General features: G+C 25.7%; 1 protein-coding gene across 4 annotated transcripts in view; it reads left to right on the forward strand.

Moving 5' to 3' along the window:
• The window catches only part of LOC107452818 (tropomyosin), a 31,586-nt gene extending 22,031 nt beyond the window's left edge, over window positions 1-9,555 (forward strand). For 2 of the 4 annotated variants that reach the window (XM_016069407.5, XM_016069404.4), the window contains 3 exons: window positions 3,430-3,492; window positions 6,290-6,359; window positions 9,164-9,555. In XM_016069407.5, coding sequence (XP_015924893.1) covers window positions 3,430-3,492; window positions 6,290-6,359; window positions 9,164-9,246 — 216 coding nt within the window. In that variant the 3' untranslated portion in view covers window positions 9,247-9,555. Of the gene's footprint in view, window positions 1-3,429; window positions 3,493-3,557; window positions 3,621-6,289; window positions 6,360-9,163 lie in introns of all 4 variants that reach the window. The other 2 variants (XM_016069408.4, XM_016069406.5) reach the window with 1 other exon arrangement.
• The last annotated feature ends 11,890 nt before the right edge of the window (window positions 9,556-21,445 follow it).

The raw sequence follows: 21,445 nt of genomic DNA on the forward strand, positions 1-21,445 counted from the left end.
AAGTGCCTTAATGAATTTATTTATTTTGTTATTTACTTATCAAATTTTTTTCATTCAATTTTTCTAAAAAAAAAATTATTAATTAAAATACTAAGTTTTAAATTTTTACAGTTCCAAAAATCACTCGTTAATGTAAGCAAAAAGACTGTTTTTATTTTTAGTACAGAAGTATATTCATAGAATTCTTTTTTCAAAAATTTATTAATTTAAAATTTTAATTCCAATAATTATTATATTAGCCAAAAATACATTATCATAGAAAATGAATAAAATGTTAAATAGATATTAAAAAATTGGCACTTTTGAATATAAAAAATATTTTTTAAATAATATTTTTAATTTAAATCTTAAAATATTATTTTAGGACATGAACAATCTTTAAACATGAGGAAATAGAATGTTAGTAATAATTAATTAACAAACTTCTTTTTTTTTAAAAAAAGAAAGTTTACTTTAAAAATATTTAATTCTCTTAATTATTACTTATTATTATCTAAAATATTTAATTATTACTTATTAATGGATTAAATCAAAATTACAGAGTCATGAAATGAATAAAAAATTTAACAAAAAAAATAGTTAAGAATTTTTATTGTTTAAATACTACTTTAGGTTTAGGGTATAAATCCCAATTTATGATCTTCAATTTTTACTTTCAAAACTTTTTCAATCGATTTATTACAGGATATTTTTTTTAAATTTATGTAGTTAGAAATCATCTGAAAAGAGTACAAATTTATTCTTTGTTTTCTTTTTAACTGTGTGATATGTTCTGTTTGTGTGACTGAAGTTTTCATAAGCCTCCTTTAAAAGTATGGTATCATAAACTCGTTAAATTTTCAATATATGTTTAAAATCTTTCCTGTTTCTTCTCAAAACCTTACTTTTGCTTAACAATTACTAATCAAGCTGCTTTTGCTTAGTGTGTGCGTAACTAACTATAAAGATTTGACACTTCAAACAATAAATAGTTTTACTTGAAAAAACTATTTCAGAGAAATATAGCTTGCATACTTGTGTGTTTTGTTTAGAACATTATTTCACGAAAGCATATTTTAACAACTAATAAGATCAATAAGATTTGTGGGCTTAAAAATCTAAAAACTATTATATCATATTAGCTTAAAAATATCCTAAAACTAATTGATCTTGTGTTTGTTAGCAAATGGCCTGCTTCAAAAAATTATGTAAAATGAATTTTGCTGTTATAATGTTGAATAAATCATATTCGTGACAACTTTATTAAATCTAATACTTAAAAAAAATTCTTATTAAAATGTTTTACATTTCTGATATTTTGGAAATTAACTTATCAACAATCAACTTATTTTGAGTGGCTTTTTCTTAAATGAACTTTAAAAAAAATTCTTATTTAAATGTTTTACATTTCTGATATTTTGGAAATTAACTTATCAACAATCAACTTATTTTGAGCAGCTTTTTCTTAAATGAACTTCATAAGTTTAGTGTACAATCTTAATTATTAAATTTATTCTGTTACTTTAAACAGCTTTAATGCTGTGTTTTATCATTATAAGTTCTTTTGGCTTTAAGTACTGATATATTTTATTAGAATAAATTATTATCAGTATTTAAATTAATAAATTATTAATTTAAATACTGATATATTTTATTATGAAAAAATTACAATCTCCCACAAAATTATTGGTTAAACTACATAGTTAAAATATAGTGTTGTAGTGTTTAGTTTTATTAGTGTTTAGATGCTACCTATACCTTTTGCTTTGAATGCCAGGTTAATTTGAAACATATTTTATGTTTCTAGATGCATTTTCAAAAATACATAAAGAAATATTTTTATCTTTAGTGCTTAATGTTAATTTAAAAGTAATATTAGTCTAATATAAAGTTAAGAATATGAATTAAAATTATATAAGTTCTTAATATAAAATTTGATTATTTTTTATTCTTTATTTGCTTCTAAAAATATTGCTAACTTGATTTAAGGTAATTTTATTTAATAAACATTTAAGGCTGCATAGCTTTAGTTTAATGACAAGAGTCTGGATTTTGATGACATAAAAAATCTTTAAAATTACCTCTATTTCTAAAATCTGTATATTATGGGACGAAATTAATGTTCGCCACAGGCAACAAAATATAGTCGCCATTCAATCTATATTATCTTTTGTGAAAAATGCAACCCATGTGCATTTTATTATTTTTTAATAGCTATGAATGTTTTATAATATTCTGAAAATTACTTTATTTCACGATAGTTCTTTTTTTTTCTTCTTCATTTTAAAAGCAATGTTAGCCCATGTTTGATAAATTATTAGAAAAAAATGCTTTACATTATTAATATCAATAGTTTTTTTTAATTGTGTTAAATTTTATTTAAGTGGCTACATGCTTAAAAAAAAGCCACTGTTAAAAATGCTACAATTAGCCATTGACCAGTTGCTAAATTTCTTAATTTTGCTATATGTATATATTACTAAGACACATTGAGATACAATTTTCCTTAAAGTTTGCAATAAATATCATATGCTAAAATAACAAAAGATGAAAGAAGGATGAAAAAATTTATTGATACTTAGACTGGTTAATCTATATACAGTAGGGAACCGATTATCCGGAACGATCGGGACCATTGCTATTCCGGATAACTGATTTTTCCGGTTTTCTGAATTGCTACAAAAAGCCGTTTTTTTTATTGTTAAACCCAACTAAAAAAAATTTTTTTTTGTGGAAATAATCTTAAAAAGATGAAAAAACGATGGAGATACAGTAATGATTATTTCCAAAATGATGGTAAGGTAAACATCTTTCAAAAAAGAAAGAAAAATCCTAAAATCTTATGAGGAAAAAAAATTTTTTTTTCAAAAATGGCGGTAAAATTTATCGAATTTTCGTTCCGGTTTTTTGGTTTTCCGATTTTCGGATAACGGGTTCTGTACTGTATAAGAATATTGATAGGGAAAAAATACTAAAAGCAAAGACATTATAGATATAATTGTTCATCTAAAAATGACACAGTACATCACATATCCTGAAGTGTAAAAAAGAATGACCCTAATATGTGAAAAGAAAAGAAAAATGCCCGAACATTAAAAATATATTGGAAACCCTAAAACTATCCTAAAATCAAAAAAGAGTTATTAAAAAAAGTGCACATGTCATCAAAATCCATATCTTAATGATAACATAGCTAATGCTAATTGCAAAATTTTTTAAATAAAAAAATGCCTTTCAATTCATGGCATGATAATCATTAAATTATGCAGCTTTCTAAATATAATCTTTCAAATATAACCCTTTTTTTAAATAAATCCAACTGCCATATAAAACAAAATAAAAATCTAGTTAATTATAAAGTTAAAGTAATTCCTGGCATAAGAAGTATCCTATAGTAGATAGATTCCCATCTAATGCTTTTCTTGCCTTACTTGTTCATTTCCAAAACAGAACCAGCAAAAGCAAGAGGCTTATGAGAGTCAGGAACGCACCATGAATAACCGTTTGAAAGAGGTAAGATATTGTTTAAATTTCCTATGTTCATATTTTAATATTTTTGTTACCTTTGACACTCACAGGCATTGCAAAAGGAAGAGACTTATGAAATGACCATTAGGCAGATGTCACAAAGACTTCAAGAGGTAAAACCTTGTAACATTGCTCATTTCCTAAGTTTTTTCACTTTCATGTTTCATGTTGCAGCTGAAGAACGATGCTGTGTCCAACCATTAGTGCTTGAATCTTTCTGACTCTGAAAAAAGTTTTCTGTAAAATCTTATTATTTTTACGCTTTTTCTGTTGAGTTTGTTGGATGTTGGGTTTTAGACCAAAAAATAATTGAGAAAAATTTTAGTATTAGTGCTCTCCTGGTTTACTGAATGTTTGGCTAAGCCTAATGAAAGTAATTATGAAGATACCTGCAGAATCCTCAAAGTGTTTACTTTCATAAAAAATTTTCTTGTATTATTTTTTTAGCACAATTTGCTGAGTGAATAACCTGGGAAAAAGACAATTTAGTGCTTAAAAGTGAGAAAAATGTCAGTACGAAGTGCTTTCCTGGTTTACAGAATGTTTTGCCAAGCCTTAAGAAAGTATTTGTGAGATTACATGCAAAACTTTTCTAGTGCAAACTTTAGAAAAAATTTTATTCTATTTTTGTTATCACAATTTGCTTATTGAACAATGCAGGAAGAAGGTCGTTTTTTCTCTCCGAGTAAATGCAAAGACTAATGTCTAAATTTTTTGCTGCAACTAGAGAAAGATGTCAAGCTGAATATTCATCCAGGCTGAACCCTAGAGTTAATTTCTTAAGCACCATTTTTTTAAATTGAATTATAGGAGAAACTTCATTTTATGCTAGGGAAGCACCTAGCTTGAAGTAGGAAAGAAATCAGAAACACTTCAAAAGTTAATCGAGTTTTTGGCTGCAGTTAGAAAATGCTATTAAGAACTTGGAAAAAGAATATCAGTTCATATTGTTTCTCATAGTGTTAAAAAGATTCCTAGTGTTTAGAAAACCTAAAACTACTATGTATCTAAGCTTCTACTTAACCTTTTAATGCTCGACTGTAGAAAGAAAAATATATAAATTTTTAAACTGAAATCAATATAAAATGGAATCCTATATATCCAAATCAAAGTCATTAAAAATTGCCATGACTCAATAAAGCTATTTATGTTATTTTTAATTCCAATATCTTAAACTATTGCAGAATTGTTTAAGCTAATGCAATATCGAATAAATTTTCTCATTCATTTTAAAAAAAATTTATTAAAATCTATTTTGCTGCAGAATATTCAAGAATTAATTCCAAACAACTTAATTTTATACATACAATTTGATGACTACTTGTTTAAATTATTTTATTCTCCTATCTTAATTTTTGTTAAATATTTCATAAGTAACCCTAAGCTATTTGTGATTTAACTTTACCTTTTTGTTGTTAAATTTTAAATTAGTATCTAAACTAAATTTTTCAAGTTTAATGTTTACTTCTGAATGGAATTTCTTCTTCTATCCCTTCAATGTAAATTAATGCATAATGATAAAATCTTTAATATAAGCTATGCTTTTAAATCATAAATAAAATTATGATAAGAAACACTATATATGGAAATACAGTCATCTCGTACTTCAGTAGAAAATTGTTCTTATTAATAAAAAATTTGTGTTAAACCTATTTTAAATACATAAAGAAATAAGAGCATGCATTGCAGAAAACATTGTAATGAGCACAAATATAAATAGTTTAAAGACATACATTTGTTTCAGTACTGTAAATAAGTAGTATTACTATCAGTGCCACAGCAAAGAATAAAAATAAATAAAAAAAAATTTCATTCGCTTTACAGCGTTACTTATTATTAATGTTGACGTACTTTTATGTTGTTTTTTTTTAATTCTTTTTATTTGTGCTTATTATATTGTTTTTTCCTTTATCCACTTTATAAAACCATGTAATATACAAATAAAATTTACACAGTTTAATTTCATCAATATTGAAACAGTTTATAAATAAATTTCAGATTACTTATTTTTAAAAGGTAAATTTTTTTTATATATTGACAAGTAGATATTTATGTGAAACTGTTTTCCATTTCAAAAACTATATTTTATTTATAAAGAATTTAAATCAAATTTAAACACTTACAATTTTACAAAAAACAAAATTTTTAAAAAAATTCTTCATTGTTATGTAAATTATAAGGTAAAATTTCAGTTCATGTATCAGTATAAATTTTTATTTGCTGTGGTAAAATAACATGGTTATATTTCTTTCTATTTGCAAATCAGTGCAAGAGATGTTTTTTATTAACTTGCTTAAAAAAATTGTAAAGATAAAATAAATTCAGAAAATGATTAATAAAAAAGTACTTCAGCACTCTTAAAGAAAGTTTATATAATACATTATATTTCATATAACATATATATTTACATATAATAGATAAGTCAATAATACATTATATTTCTTGAATATGTTGCAATGTGATACATTTCTTCTGATTACAGAACAATCTTGACTGGTCTAAACCATTTTTTATACTGAAACTAATATTTAAAGATATCCGTTGTCAAATTAGCAAAACTAAGAAATCTTAATAAACAAACTATATAGTTCAATATTGTTTTCAGTCTAATTTTTTTGAACAAAAAACACGAAGAGAGAAGTAAAAATATGGTTTCGCATACTTAAAGGAAGTTTAAATATTGAAAATATTAATAATGCCTAATGTTTTTCAAACGTGTTTAACCTGGATTCTTCTACTATTGAACACTATTTAATCTTGGCTTGTCTGAATGATTTTATAGGCTGAAGCTAGAGCTGAATTCGCTGAGAGATCTGTGCAAAAATTGCAGAAGGAGGTTGACAGACTGGAAGGTAATGTTGCACATTTTGTCTGCATAATCGAATTTTTTTAAAATCAAGATGGCAATGCACTCTTAAAAAACTTGATTTTTTAAAATATTACCACAGGGAAAAGTTTGATAAAAAACCAAAAAATCTGAAAATAGAAATCCAAAAATTTTATGTGCAAAAACATAAAATTTCTTCTTTTTAAAATTATTTCTAAATAATTTTTTTAAAGTTCGTTTTGAGTATGAACAATAATTTCAAAAAGAGACAGTTATGATAATAAACTGGCAAAACGATATATATATTTTTAAAGATATATTTTTTTCGTAACTTCAACATTTGCTCTACAATAATTTTTTAAAAAAAAATTATAGATGTTGTTTGTTTTACATTATAAAATATAATTTGTTTATTTCATCTAAATTGTTTATGGTTTAGAACTAGGTAGAAATCGCCTTTGGCGACATTTTTTAAATGACACATAAATTCCTTTTTGTATACCTTGTGCTTGCAACCAATGAAATTTTACATCCAAATAGCTCAGTGACATTTTAGTTAACTTACTTCTCGGGTATACGTTTTATTCTTAATCTTTTTGTCACCTATATTTAAATAATTTATCTAACATTGAGAAATATCAACGAATAATTAAAACTGAAACTGCAAATTTATGTATTATGTAAAAATTGTTGAGTAACTAAATTTTTATTTACACTCAAAATTTTTCCAAACAATAATTGACAAAAAAATCAAAATTAAAAAGTTCAATTATTAACGTTGTTAAAATTATAACTTAAAGCACATGTGAAAAGATAGTAAATAATTCAATTTTTAATAAAAGTAAAAAAGGAACACAAAAATGTCAAGTAAACTTTCAATTATATATTTAAAACAATAAATATTGTTTTAGAAATATAACTATAGTACAAAAGTAATGAATTTTTTTTTATTCCTTTGAAATATTTTAAGCAATACATACCATTAAATAATGAAAATAAATATTTAAATGAGAAATATAGCTTAAAGGGCGAAAAAGTTAAGAAATTGGGAAAATTACCCTTTACAAGTTACCAAAATTTCCTCTAGATAACATCACAATACAAAGAAACATTGTTTTGCCTACATGAAAGGTTTGTTATAAGGTTATTATAGGTTTTACAGGAATAATACGCTCCTGAATAAATCAAAAATGTGGCTTGTCATTATATTTTCTAAAACCGTGCAATTGCTTTGGTACAATACGTGTTAGTATTTCTCTATTTAAATGTTGTAAAAAAATATGTCATTTAATTTAAATGATCAAAAATAAGTTTCGTTGTGTAAGCTGTCACAATACAAATTACATGATTGCATGCACTTCAAATAAATAAAATGCAAAAACCATGAATGCAAAATGCACAACTTGAATTTAAAAAATTTTTTACTTATTTTTCAAACAAAGAGAAAAAGTATAATTTTTAAAAAATATATTTTTTTAATTTTTGTAATTAATTCTTGATAAAAATTAAATTTTTAAGCTTATTTTAGGCTATTGGTTTAAAAAGTTATAATTTAAGTATAAAAATTACAATGTAAAAAGTTGTCTATCTAATTTAAAAAGTTTTCTTCAAATCTAATATTGAGCTTTTAAGAAATTTCACTTCGACTGACTAGACACTTGCTCTGAAAAATCACTTATTATTTTATCTGAAAAATTTTGTTTGTTTTTTTCTTGAAAGGGGTTTATTACAAAAAATAAAAATTAAATCTATAAAAATAAAACATAAAATATGTAATTCACTAAACAATTTATCAGATTTCAATTTGTAATATGTTCTCTTCATGATAAAAAAAAACTATTTGTAAGGTTGATTAATTCCGAATGCAAATTTATAATTAAATTTTATTTTTAAATGAAACATAAAATATGCAACTCACTAAACAATTTATCAGATTGAAATTTGTAATATGTTCTCCTCATGATAAAAAAAAAGAATTTGTGAGGCTGATTAATTCCAAATATAAATATTTAATTAAAATTTATTTTCAAATGAAACATAAAATATGCAATTAACTAAACAGTTTATAAGATTTCAATTTGTAATATATTCTCCTAATGATAAAAAATCAATTTATGAGGCTGATTAATTCCGAATATAAATATTTAATTAAACTTTATTTTCAAATGAAACATAAAATATGCAATTCACTAAATAATTTATCATATTTCAATTTGTAATATGTTCTCCTCATGATAAAAAACAATTTGTGAGGCTGATTAATTCCGAATTATTTTCAAATGAAACATAAAAGATGCAATTCACTAAACAATTTATCAGATTTCAATTTGTAATATATTCTCCTCATGATAAAAAACAATTTGTGAGGCTGATTAAATCTGAATATAAATATTTAATTAAATTTTATTTTCAAATGAAACATAAAATATGCTATTCACTAAATAATTTATCAGATTTCAATTTGTAATATGTTCTCCTCATGATAAAAAACAATTTGTGAGGCTGATTAATTCCGAATTATTTTCAAATGAAACATAAAATATGCAATTCACTAAACAATTTATCAGATTTCGATTTGTATTATGTTCTCCTCATGATGAAAAACAATTTGTGAGGCTGATTAATTCCGAATTATTTTCAAATGAAAAACATAAAATATGCAATTCACTAAACAATTTATCAAATTTCGATTTGAAATATGTTCTCCTCAAGATAAAAAAAAACAATTTGTGAGGCTGATTAATTCCGAATATAAATATTCAATTAACCTTTATTTATAAAATGAATTGATCCAAGAAATTAATGAACTGAATGTGTCTTTCTTTCCAGATGAATTGGTCCAAGAAAAAGAGAAATACAAAGCAATCTCCGACGAATTGGACCAAACATTCGCAGAGCTTACTGGATACTAAAGTATATTTTGCTTTCATGCCTGTGTATTTCTACAAATTCCATTTTATATGTTTCTCACTTCTTTTTTGTTCGTTTTTGGATGTCAACAACTATCGTCCAGATACCTATAAAATAAATTTTGACTCTCACCTGTTTTGCGTTATAATCAAACATCTGTGGTTGAGCCTGCAAGTTGAGAAACATATTTGTAGAATTTATGTACACCTCTAACATATTTTAAGAGTCGATATGTGTATCTAATCTCCAAACTGTAAATTTCAACAACAAAGTAATATATTTGAGAGAATCATTAAAGAAATTTTTATTCATGTTTGTGTTTGTTTATTTTGCTTACATGCACTTCTGCTTTTCTTGTTAAGCAATCATTTGAGAGCAGTTTATTCGTTGTTGTTGTTGTAAACCATTAAGGAAAGGGTTTCGATTGTTCTTGTTTTCCAGTGGCGCCATCTGTGGCCAAGAATTCTGCCACACCCACACGTCACACCCGTTTATAGGGTGGACCCATTCATTCATCCACAAATCGTTATTTTGACCTGAGCCAGGGAACTATTAATCTCTAATTTAGTACCCCCGGAGAAACAATTTGTTATGGATACATGGAGGACTTTGTGGCCTGGTAGATTTAACATACACCTGTCACCATTTACTACACAGGGAGGGAGTCTTCGACCAGATGGATTCGAACTCCCGTTCTCACGAACGGGGGTCCAGCGCCCTGCCAACCAGGCTATCTCAGCCCAGTTTATTCGCTGAAATTATCATTAAAGTGATGCTAAAGTTAATGATATTCAAACATTTAAATTTGCAAACCAGTAATGTGCTCTTCATTCAATATTAAAAATTTTAAAGTAAGTGATTTGGTTCATATTTGATGACGGAAATTTCATTTTATAACTTCTTGTTTAAATAATTTAGATTAAAAGAAATGATTTAATTAATGTTTCAAGCTTTGAGCAAATATTTAAATAAAAATTTTAGCTTAATATTCCTAAATTTTGAATTTTTTTCACTCTTTATGATTTTCTTTTTATAGCTAGTTCAATTGTGAATGAAGTTATTCAAATTTTAATGCTTTTCATTAAATTTAAATGATTAAATAATCAGTAAATATGTTTATATTCATCTCTTGATGCATACAATATTATTTTGAAAAAAAATTTATATGATCTCTCTTTCGTAATTTAATTTAGTCATATCGAACCAAAGCAGAGAAAAACCAACCTTAACTTATTCCCATCATACTTTATGACATAACAAATTTTGCTCATAATAAAACTTACTAACAATTTAAAATTTTCTATATGATACGATGAAATGTATATCAATTTGATCTATTTTGCAAGTAATGAACCGGCTGTAAACTCAAAAATTTCTTTAGATTATTTTTTTATTTTAAGTAGAAAATCTAAAATGGTGGAATATTTATTTGAATCTTAAGTTTAAACATTCTTTTTTTAATTTTAAGTACATTTTTTTAATATATATATATATTTGTAAATTTCAGAAAAAATTTATGATTGAGATAATCATTTTTAAAGGATTTAAAGCAGCATGATTTCTTTTTTAAAAAAATTATTAGCATTGTTAGCAATCAAAGTTTTAAAAATTTCTCGTTTAAAAACCAATCTACTTTGACAATGTTTTTAAATTTTTGCTTTCAGATAAATTTAGATCAAGAAATTATAGGTACAGTTACAGGACTGCCAACTTTCTACACTTTGTAGGAAGATTTCCTCTAGTAGTACCGAAGTTTAAGTTTTAACGAATGATTCTTTGTTGAGAAAATTTGATTATTTTCCACATTACTACAAGTAAACGATTCAAAAGTTTATATAAAAAGCCATTTTCTTCCAGTTCTCTTGTGGGGAAGCTTTTAAAATGTTGGCAAAATTAACCCAAATTATTTAAGCTTTAGTTTTTCATTGCCTACCATTCTATTAAAATTTTTACAAAAAGCGTAATAGTTGGCAGCTCTGCAGTTAAAGTATGTTTTTCAAGCATTAGAACAAAAACATTTTCCTTCAGTCCCGCATGTTTTGAAGTAGTTTATATTTTAAAAACACTTAAATTATTTGCAACGAAAACGCAGCTTTATTTATAAATAAGAGGTACTTATCTTTTTCTGGAATAAATAACACAGAAAGCAATGTAGAAAGTTCAAATAAAAAGAGTTAAGAGGCACACAACTATTTTGTTTTGTGTTTTTACAGCTATTTCTATAGTGTTTTTACAGCATAAAACCGTATGTCTTTTAACTAGTTTCTTCTGTGTTCACTATATTGCTCTCTATATTAGTTGTATATCTAATTATCTTATTAATTTTTGCATATGGTGTGTAGGCGAAGAAATTATGTTAATGAATGTTATTACATAGTGGTTCTCAGTTGATGAAAGTTTTGAAACTTCTGTGTCAGTATGTTTTGAAATATTGTGATTAAAACTTAAAAGGATTAAGTCATTTTTATTAAGAAAGATTTATACATAATTTTTTTTTTTATAACTGTAATTGAACAGTCGACGCAGTTTTTTGGGTTTACGACTACTAATGTTCAACTACGTAGCCTTGTAATTTTGAACCCAATTCAGAAGACAAGGGAACTCCTGGATCAAGTATTGGGAGAAATTTGCCTTCGTGGAGGATTTTTTGATGGAACTAACCGTCATTTGCTTTTTATGGAGAGGAAGACCACGAGAGCCTCCCGCGGTTAGCCTGACGGCAAGAGGAATCTAACCCATAATTCATCTACCACTGAGGATATTTCATGTCAACACTGTGGTCGGTGCAAGCCGGATGCGGAGCTCACATCAACCATGCCATAGATAGGATTCGAACCCGTTTCACCTATATCCCTTGAGCCATTATGGCTCTTATACATACATTAGAATAAACAAAAAAAAATGATCCTGGTTACATTTTGATTAAAAATTTTCAATCTTCCAAACAATTTCTACAAACAAAATTTACAATCTTATAAATATTCGGTAAAAATTTACAATTGGACGCTTGTTATTTTGGCAATTTTTTAAGTTGTTAGAAAAAATGGGGAATATGACTTAAAAATAAGAATTTCTAACAATAAGAAATCCAGATAAAAATAATAATATGAAAATGGAAGATTTTATGTACAGTAAAAGCTCCCAGGTACAGTGCCCAATTCAAGGCGGATCCAGTTCTACTCTCTAATCAAATATTCATCTCAATCACTAAATAATTATTTAATCAAATTGTTTTATGTAATAACTGCAAAAATAATTTATGTAATTGAGTTAAAAAGATGTAATGCTATTATCAAAAAAGATTTTTTTTTTTTTAGGATTACAGTTTTTCAAAAGGATACCAATTTCTTATAGCTTATAACAGCCTATTCAGAATGATTAAATTTAGATATCTAATTATCTACCTAGTTATCTATCGTTATCTTTATTTCAGTTTTAAATAAAATAATGTCAATAGAGTATTTAAGAAAAAGCTTTGTACCAACCTATTCAGAATAATTAAATCTAGATATCTATCTAATTATCTACCTACTTATCTATCGTTATCTTTATTTCAGTTTTAAATTAAATAAAGTCAATAGAGTATTTAAGAAAAAGCTTTGTACCAACCTATTCAGAATAATTAAATCTAGATATCTATCTTATTATCTACCTAGTTATCTATCGTTATCTTTATTTCAGTTTCAAATTAAATAAAGTCAATAGAGTATTTAAGAAAAAAGCCTTGTACCAACCTATTCAGAATAATTAAATCTAGATATCTATCTAGTTCTGGTTATCTATCGTTATATTTATTTCAGTTTTAAATAAAATAAAGTCAATAGAGTATTTAAGAACAAGCTTTGTACCAACCTATTCAGAATAATTAAATCTAGATATCTTTTCAATTATCTACCTAGTTATCTATCGTTATCTTTATTTCAGTTTTAAATTAAATAAAGTCAATAGAGTATTTAAGAAAAAGCTTCTGAAAATTGTCGTGCAAAGCTCTAGAAAAATTAAGACATTTTTATTTCAGATATTTTTTGAGCTCATGACATTTTTATTGAATTTGTATAAACCATAATAAATTGCTTTGAAATGTTCATTTTGCATTAGAATCTATTATAAACGGGAACACTTGGAGTGCGAATTTACAAACGGAAAAATTTATTTATTTGGAATTGGTTTATTTGCAATTTATGAATTAAAATATACATATATATATATAATAAAATTAAATGCACCAAAGTTAAGCAATAATCATTTCATAGAATTCAATATAGCGCTAGATAAATTTATTTTTTCTTAATCTAACCTAGCAAATATTGAGGGAAAGGAATTTGGTGTCCTATTATATATCAAAATAAATAAATGAACTTATGGCTTAAGTTATGGCTTGGCAAATCATGAGCATAGGCTTATGTTTTGAAGGACCTACATAAATTATACTAATTAATTGCTACAAGTGATAATTTAAATTGCAAAATCAGACATAAAAATGTTTTTTTTTTTTTTTTTTTTTTTGAATAAATATACCTATAATGAAATCTGGGTTTTTAACCCTCAAAATATGAGTGAACTGTCGCTAATCCGGAAATAGTTTAGTCCAAACTGAAATTGCTATTACTACTTTTTGCAAATTTATGTATAATTCAGAATCTTATCAAAAAATATCGTTGCACTCATTTCATTTACGAAACTTCTTTTCACGAAAATAACTTTTCTTCATAACAATAATCGAAATACTGTTTAAAATGCATACAGATATGTACGATCTATTAATTTACGTAATTTTATAAGATCTAAATCGAGCGAAATCGGTTGAATTAATAAAATGTAAAAATTTAATACAGATTTTTTATTTTTTTAGTTGTCAAAGGTTATTTATCCTATTTTGTTCCAATTTTAGAACTACACATAACGTAAAAACTACAGCGTAACAGCACCAAATTTTTTCGATAATCATTAAATTTATTAATGATAAGGAATCGTGAAAATTATCATTGTCTGTAGAATATGTGCAGAAAACTTTCGATTCGTACTATTTGTTCCAGAAATAAGACAAAAAAGCAAAAATTAATAATAACATCAACAAATATGTTGTTTTTACGTTTAAGTAGACCACGTTTATTTATTTATTTATTTTTTTTAATTGTTGTAAATCTCATTTTCTAATGACGTATACAAAAATTTGAAACAAAAGAAAATAAATAAATAAATAAAGCAAAATAAAAACTGAGTTTCTAAGATGTCCGACAACCATGAATTTCCTTATGTATGGGAAATTGCAATAAAAAAAAAACCTATTTAAAGACGGCATATATAATTTTTTAAAAAGAAAATTTATATTAATCCTAGTATGTACAGAGCAACTAATTTTTATTTACGTAATACACTTACTTTTATTACTATGTAATTCGATATTTCATAATTGAGACTGGAATTTTTAAAAATACCAGGCTTGGTCAAGCGATAAAAATTTCAGTAACAGATATAATATGATATGACGTAAAAGAAGATAATCGTTCGTTTTTCTTTCATTTTATTTCTATGTATCTAAGGTAACCAACAGGATGAGATTAATAACGAACATTGCCGAGTTTATTTTTACCTTTTCAGACAACTTTATTTGCTTCGCTTAATAATATTTATGCACAGTAAATAGCGCTATTTACTAAACTGTTAAAATAGTCAATCACAATGTTGATCCACAATAACGTTCAAATTTACTACCACCTTAATATTTTGATAAAATCAACCATATCATCATATTTTTTAAACATGATTACATAGTACTAAGATTTAACTTCAATATTAACACACATAATTTAACAACTTATTATTAAGGTTGCAGCGATTTCGTACAATATTATAGATCGTAGAACAGGTTCAACATTAAATCAATTTTTGTCATAGTTTTAACTGTTTTGAAATTTAATAGCTTTACGTAATGTTTACATCCAAATTTACTAGAGTCTCAAATAACCAGTCCGCATGATTATTCCATTTATTAATAAGATCTATTAATTAAAAATTCATTAGACTTATTTAAATAAATGAAAATAATAAATAGGGGGAAATAAATATATAGCTTATAAATTAAATGTTTTTTAAAGAGTAATTAATTTTCATTTGTACATAACTCAATAATAACTCAGTTTTGAAAATAAAGGAAGACATAGAAATTATTTAATTAATCAATTCGATGCCCCTCTTGTTCAGTGTCTAAATCAGCCTGCCCCCTAAAATCTCCAAGACACCTTACTGAGGAATTTTGATCTGGATCCAAAAGGGATTTTAGATTGTTTACAATCCAAGCAGATACCTGTTATATGATTGGTCAATATGTATGCTGCTCCTGGCTCGCCCTGACCAAAGTGCTGACGAAATTTATATCAGCACAGGTTACGGTACCGTTGCAATCGGACTAACCGCGGGAAGTTTTAGTTGTTTTCTTCTTCACAAATGTGAGTTAGTTTCACTCAAAATGCCCTTCCGTGATGACGAATTAATCCCAAAGTTTGAATTAGGAGTTCCTAGGCTTCTGGGTCCGGTTCAAAATTGTAAGACTGTAAACTTGAACACACATATCACCGAATTATGGCTAAACACGTGGCTTTGTTTCTTAAAACTTTATCTTTTAATGGTTATGGGTAAGAATATCAAGTACTTTAAAACCCCCGACAAACGACGTAGACTATACCTGCAGAGGCGTATCTAGAGAAAATGGCGCCTATGGCAATCCTCCCTATCGGCGCCCCTTCTTAATATATATATATATATATATATATATATATATATATATATATATATATATATATATATATATATATATATATATATATATAATACAGTACTGAAGCGCGTTTGATTTGTAAGTTACCAAGGATTGGCTCGAAAATGGATGTGCGCGAGTTGATATTATTCTGGATAAGTTAATAATTAATAGGTTGATATTTAATTATACAATTTTAATGATTTTAGAAAAATAACATTTATTTAAGAAGAAAAAAACAGAGAAAAAGCATGAATTGCCGTTTGGCACATATTTTTAGCCACGGATTTGCCCGAAATAGATTTGCATTATATAATTAAATTATATAAAATAACCAAGAAGTTTTAATTAACTTATTTATAATAGCATACAATTAACTCAATGATTTCACATAGAATTTTATCACTTTAGTTGGGTTAGTTGTTTTTTTTCCAAGTTTTTGAAGAGTTTCTCTATTTTTTTTGGAGAAAAAAACATTACTTTATGTTTTTTTAATTCTATTCATTTGATTGAACATGGTATTTAAATAGATATTTTAGAAACATTAAAATTCTAAGTAATTAGTTTATTTACATTAAAATCATTTCTTTTATCGTTTAAATCAACAAAGCAGATATTTTCTTCTTTTATAATACCCAAATCTAAAAAATTTTAATTAATGTTATCATCATGATTACAAGGCAAGATTAATTCTCCGCGGTAAATATTATTTAATAAAATTGTATAACCTTGAAAATTAAAGATAATTAAATCACCAATAAATCTAAAAACATATTTAATAATAAGTGCATAATTTTTTTCTTCATAATAGTGCAAAAATAAATTAGCTAAGAGAGATGAAAGATTAGATCCTTGTGGTATTCCATCAATTTGAAAAAATATTCTTTTCCATTGTTAAGGTAGTTATTAAAAATACAATGAAAATCGCAATTAAGGATATTTTTAATATTTTAATATATTTTTAATATATTTTAATATTATTATCTTTAATATATTCTAAACTCGAGTTATTATTAGTGATAATTCAAGAAAAATCTTCTTTAATGATATTGTTAATAATTAATGTTAAAGTAGGTTGAGAAAATGGAAACCATTATGAACATATTTTTGCGGCATCGTGCTTGAAATTTTTAAAAGGAAAATAAAGGCAATTAAAGTATAGACATTTTAGTTTCGTTTCGAATTTTTCTTCTTTTCAGGATTATAAAACTTTTTTTTAAAATCGTATTGTAGACTTGGAACTATTCAAAAGATTTAAATATTTAATTAAAAGTTTGTATATTTAAATTAAAAAATCTTATCTTTAATTCTTGTTTGTTCATTTTGTACACATAAATCCGAAGGTGGTTGAAACCCATCAAGTAAATTAGAAAAAGAATTACCTTTGACCTTAGATAATCCTAATTATTAGTATCAGATAATCATTTATTATTACAATTTTAATGGTTCGATAGGGAAACGTTAAATCTTTTATTTTAAATTACAAAATATTACGATAAAATTGTAAGTTACTTTATTTTTCTTTAAACCCATAGAAATTAGTGCATACAATAACTTGAGCAATAAAATAAAATGTAAAGACGTAATTCCCCTTAATAAAAACATTTTTCATCGAATTTAGATTTTTGATCTTCGTATTCATCAGAACCTTAGATTAGAAAACTGGTCCTCCCCCTAATATATTTCCTTTAAATTTGAGCTAAATAGAATATTATTTTTATGTAAAGGAACAAAAAAGTAACAAAAGTACAATAATAACTGAAAACCCATTTAGAAAATCTGCACTAATATTAAAATGTTAAAAACACACATTGATTTCTTTTGTTCATATTTGAATTTGTCACACAATTTTCGCATATTTCACAAAATAAATAAATAAATAAAATTGAGGATAAAAGCTTTATTTCTAAGAAGAAATATTCTGAATTAATGCAATAAATTAAAACTGTTTTACAATAATCTTATTTTTCCAAACATGGCCTCGGTTAAGGTACCAAGGGTATTGTTAAAAAAATCTATAAAAGATATGACAAAAAAATTGCTAAAAGAATTAGTTTTAAAAAAATATTATTTTGAGCGGGCATAAAATGCTTTTTAAAGGAAGGTAATGTAATATTATTATTAAATATTTTAAATAGTTCTGAGAATTTTCTATAGTTACGGTTTATTAAAACCAAAGTAGGCTGTTATGTGACCAAATTACTACGTTAAAATTTAATTAATAAAAATGTCGTTTCTTAAAATTTGCACTCAAGCGGCAATTAGTTGAAAATATTAAAAAGAAAGAATGTAGAGACGAAATGCACGTTTACAGAAAAAATTATTTAAAGTTCATATGATCAAATTTAATCTTAACACATAGATCGACAAATACATAATTATTAATAAAGTAAATTTTTGCCTTAATTATTCGTTTAAACATTTAATGATGCACAGACATTTTTTTTAAATTTAAATATTGTCTGGGGTAATAAGTAAGTTTAAAATTTTAAGCTGTTAAAAATTTACCCAATTGGGAACTTTTACATTAAAATGCAACTTCAGTTTACAAGCGACAAATAATTAATTCATCTATAAAATAAAGAATTTAACCATCGATATTTTTTTTTTGACGAAGCCATTATCCGAATAAATCTTTCCAAAATTAATTGAATTCAATTAGTTTTAAAATGCTCTTTTTTTAAAAAAAGGAGAAATATAAATCTTTTGAATATTTTGAGGAGAGAGGGTTTTTTGAATTTTTATAAAAATGCATATGTTTCATAAATAAACAAGCTCGAATTTTTCTATAAGATGTTTATTATTATTTTTTTCTTATTTTCTTAAAATAAAGGGAATTAATTAATGAAAAAAATATTGTTGTTATTGTGCTGCTTTAATAGATAGTTATAAAATAGATATTATAGCCTCAATGATATTTTTTTCCATTTTATTTTAATTGTAATGGACAAATAAGATACTTTGAAATTAAAAAAAATATTAAGTAAGGTTTTGATAAATTACACAGCTCTTTTTTTTCTCAATTTGTAAACAAAAGAATTATTTAAACTTGAGCTTAAGTTATGAATTTAAAATTAAAATTGTGTGTGAATAATATTTCTGTGACTTAAAAGCAAAAAAAAAAAAAAAAAAAAAAAAAAAGTCAGTTTGAACAATTAACGATAACGTTCCTTAATCTATTCATTCAATAAATAAATTAATCAATTAAAAATAAATAAATTTAACTTTTATGAGTGTTTAAACCTAAAATCTATCTTTTAATGAATGGAAAGAAATCTATTTCTCCATAGTTGGCACGCTTAACTGAGTCAATGCTACGTAATTTACACAAAAATATTTACTTATTGCAATAATTTTTCAGGAAACTTGAAAAATTATGTTTCCAACATTTCAAATTTTAGCATTCGTTTTTTCTTCCCATTAAGACATTGTTTTTAATAATAATACAATAACGAGCATTTAATTACACGAAGTTCACTTTTTGTTACCAAAATATCATTGTGGATATTAAATGATTTTGTTTGATAAAAAAAATTATATACAAAAACAGAATATTATAATGTAGTAAACGCCCCTCTGCTCCGTGCAGAAAAATATTTTTTATTGAGTGCAAAAGTTACATTTATTGTATGATTCTTTGTTTATTTAATGTAAAACCTTTTTTACGTATAAATAATTGAAAAAAATCTTGTGAAACATAATTTTGTTCCAGGTGAGAATTATAAATTTTACCAGAATTATCTTAAATTCTGTATGGTTTCGTTTTTAACTACCACTGAATAAAATATTTTAAAGAAAGTGGAGCAGTTGGCATTGCTAGAAAGTATATCGATCGCTACAAAATATAACGGGAAATAATAAAGTGAGCATAGCTTCAATAAATAAGAAATGATTACTTACAATCCTTGATTTTAAGAAAATCCTAATACTTCCTTTAAATTACACTTATGGCTGTCTTTTTTTTTTCTTCATAAAAAAAGAGTAGATGGGGTGTATTCATTGTTGAGTATTACCATTGGTTTAAGCAAGACAGAGGCACCTCCTGTTTTTAGTATTTAAATGTTTTGTGACAGTGATTTCCACCATGTGTGGCAAAACCTCCCTTTTTGGAAGGATTTACGCTAATTTACAGCAAGGGTTCTATTTGTATATTCAACAAATTCGAAAGCCGCTTTTCAAAGTGATTTTCACCCCTGATAAAATTTAAGATCTACAAGCATTTTAGGGTACGATAATTGGGCTAAACTGGACAGGGACACCCCATGGTTTTCACATCTCTTTGCCCTCTGTCACCACCAAAGGGCTATTCTCTATACCTGCAGGTGTTCTATTCATCCCCACATAATTGCCCTTTTACATCCTGGTAATGTGATACAAAGAAATGTTTATCTTGTCTTTTTGCTTGTGGTACTGGGAAAAGAAAGATTTATCTGAGGATCGGATCATTGGAAGTTTTTATTCTGCATTCTGGAGAGTTTTCTAAATGATTCTTTTCAATGTTTTATTTAAGTTTTTGAAATTTGTATTATTGTTTTTAAAATTTGTATTTGTATGTATGTTAAATTTATTTTTTTAAAACAAGCAAAATATCAAAATATTTTGAAAAATTGAACAAAAGAAAGAAACGTTGGTGTTGGTTGATTTTGCGCCTTTTTCAAATAATGCGCACATGGCTCTCGCCATGCCTGCCATACCCTAGATACGCCACTGTATACCTGAGCCGGTGTCCCTCTATCCAAAATACACCGATTGTTTATTTGACTGCGAGGATCGTACTGACGACCCTCAGCTCTCCACCAGTACTTGTCCTCATGCTAACAGTGAGAGGTTTATTTTATTTATGGCTCTTTGAGCATCATTAATTGCAGGTAATTAGGTTAAGTGATTCTCCCTAAAGAAAATTCGAAAGGACAAGTTTGTCTGGAATGCATCTCCCAAGAGTTCCACTGTCTTCCAGGTTATATCGAAGACAAGCTTACAAAATTGAATATAAAGAGCCACACGTTTGCTATATGGATAAGCTATACAACATCGTTTATAAAAAATGCTTTTATTTTAAAAAAGAAGTATAAAAAATTTTATATATTAGTATATTTATATACAAACATCTACAAGAAAATCTGACGATGAGCTGAAATGGTGACGAACAATAGACAAAAGGTATCCAAGAGAAATTTAGAAACATCCTCAGAAGAATCTTCCTGAAACCATGTTACAAAACATTAACGTCAGGGAAGCATGTTTGTTCTTGAACTTGTATCTAATTAGCTAAGGACCTCGGAAGTCTATAAATAGAGCTTTTGCATCGTATTTTTCCCTCCATTCTCTCTCAAGGATTTTTGCTGATGGAACAGGGAACAAAAAACAGTAAACAAGAAAAATTATCTATCTCTGCGCTACACTAAAACGTTAGGTAACTTCGACTGCGGTTTTTAAGACAGAAG

Source organism: Parasteatoda tepidariorum, chromosome 5, assembly GCF_982258835.1.
Source record: "Parasteatoda tepidariorum strain Cologne lab strain chromosome 5, Ptep-v5.0, whole genome shotgun sequence".
Lineage (NCBI taxonomy): Eukaryota > Metazoa > Arthropoda > Arachnida > Araneae > Theridiidae > Parasteatoda > Parasteatoda tepidariorum.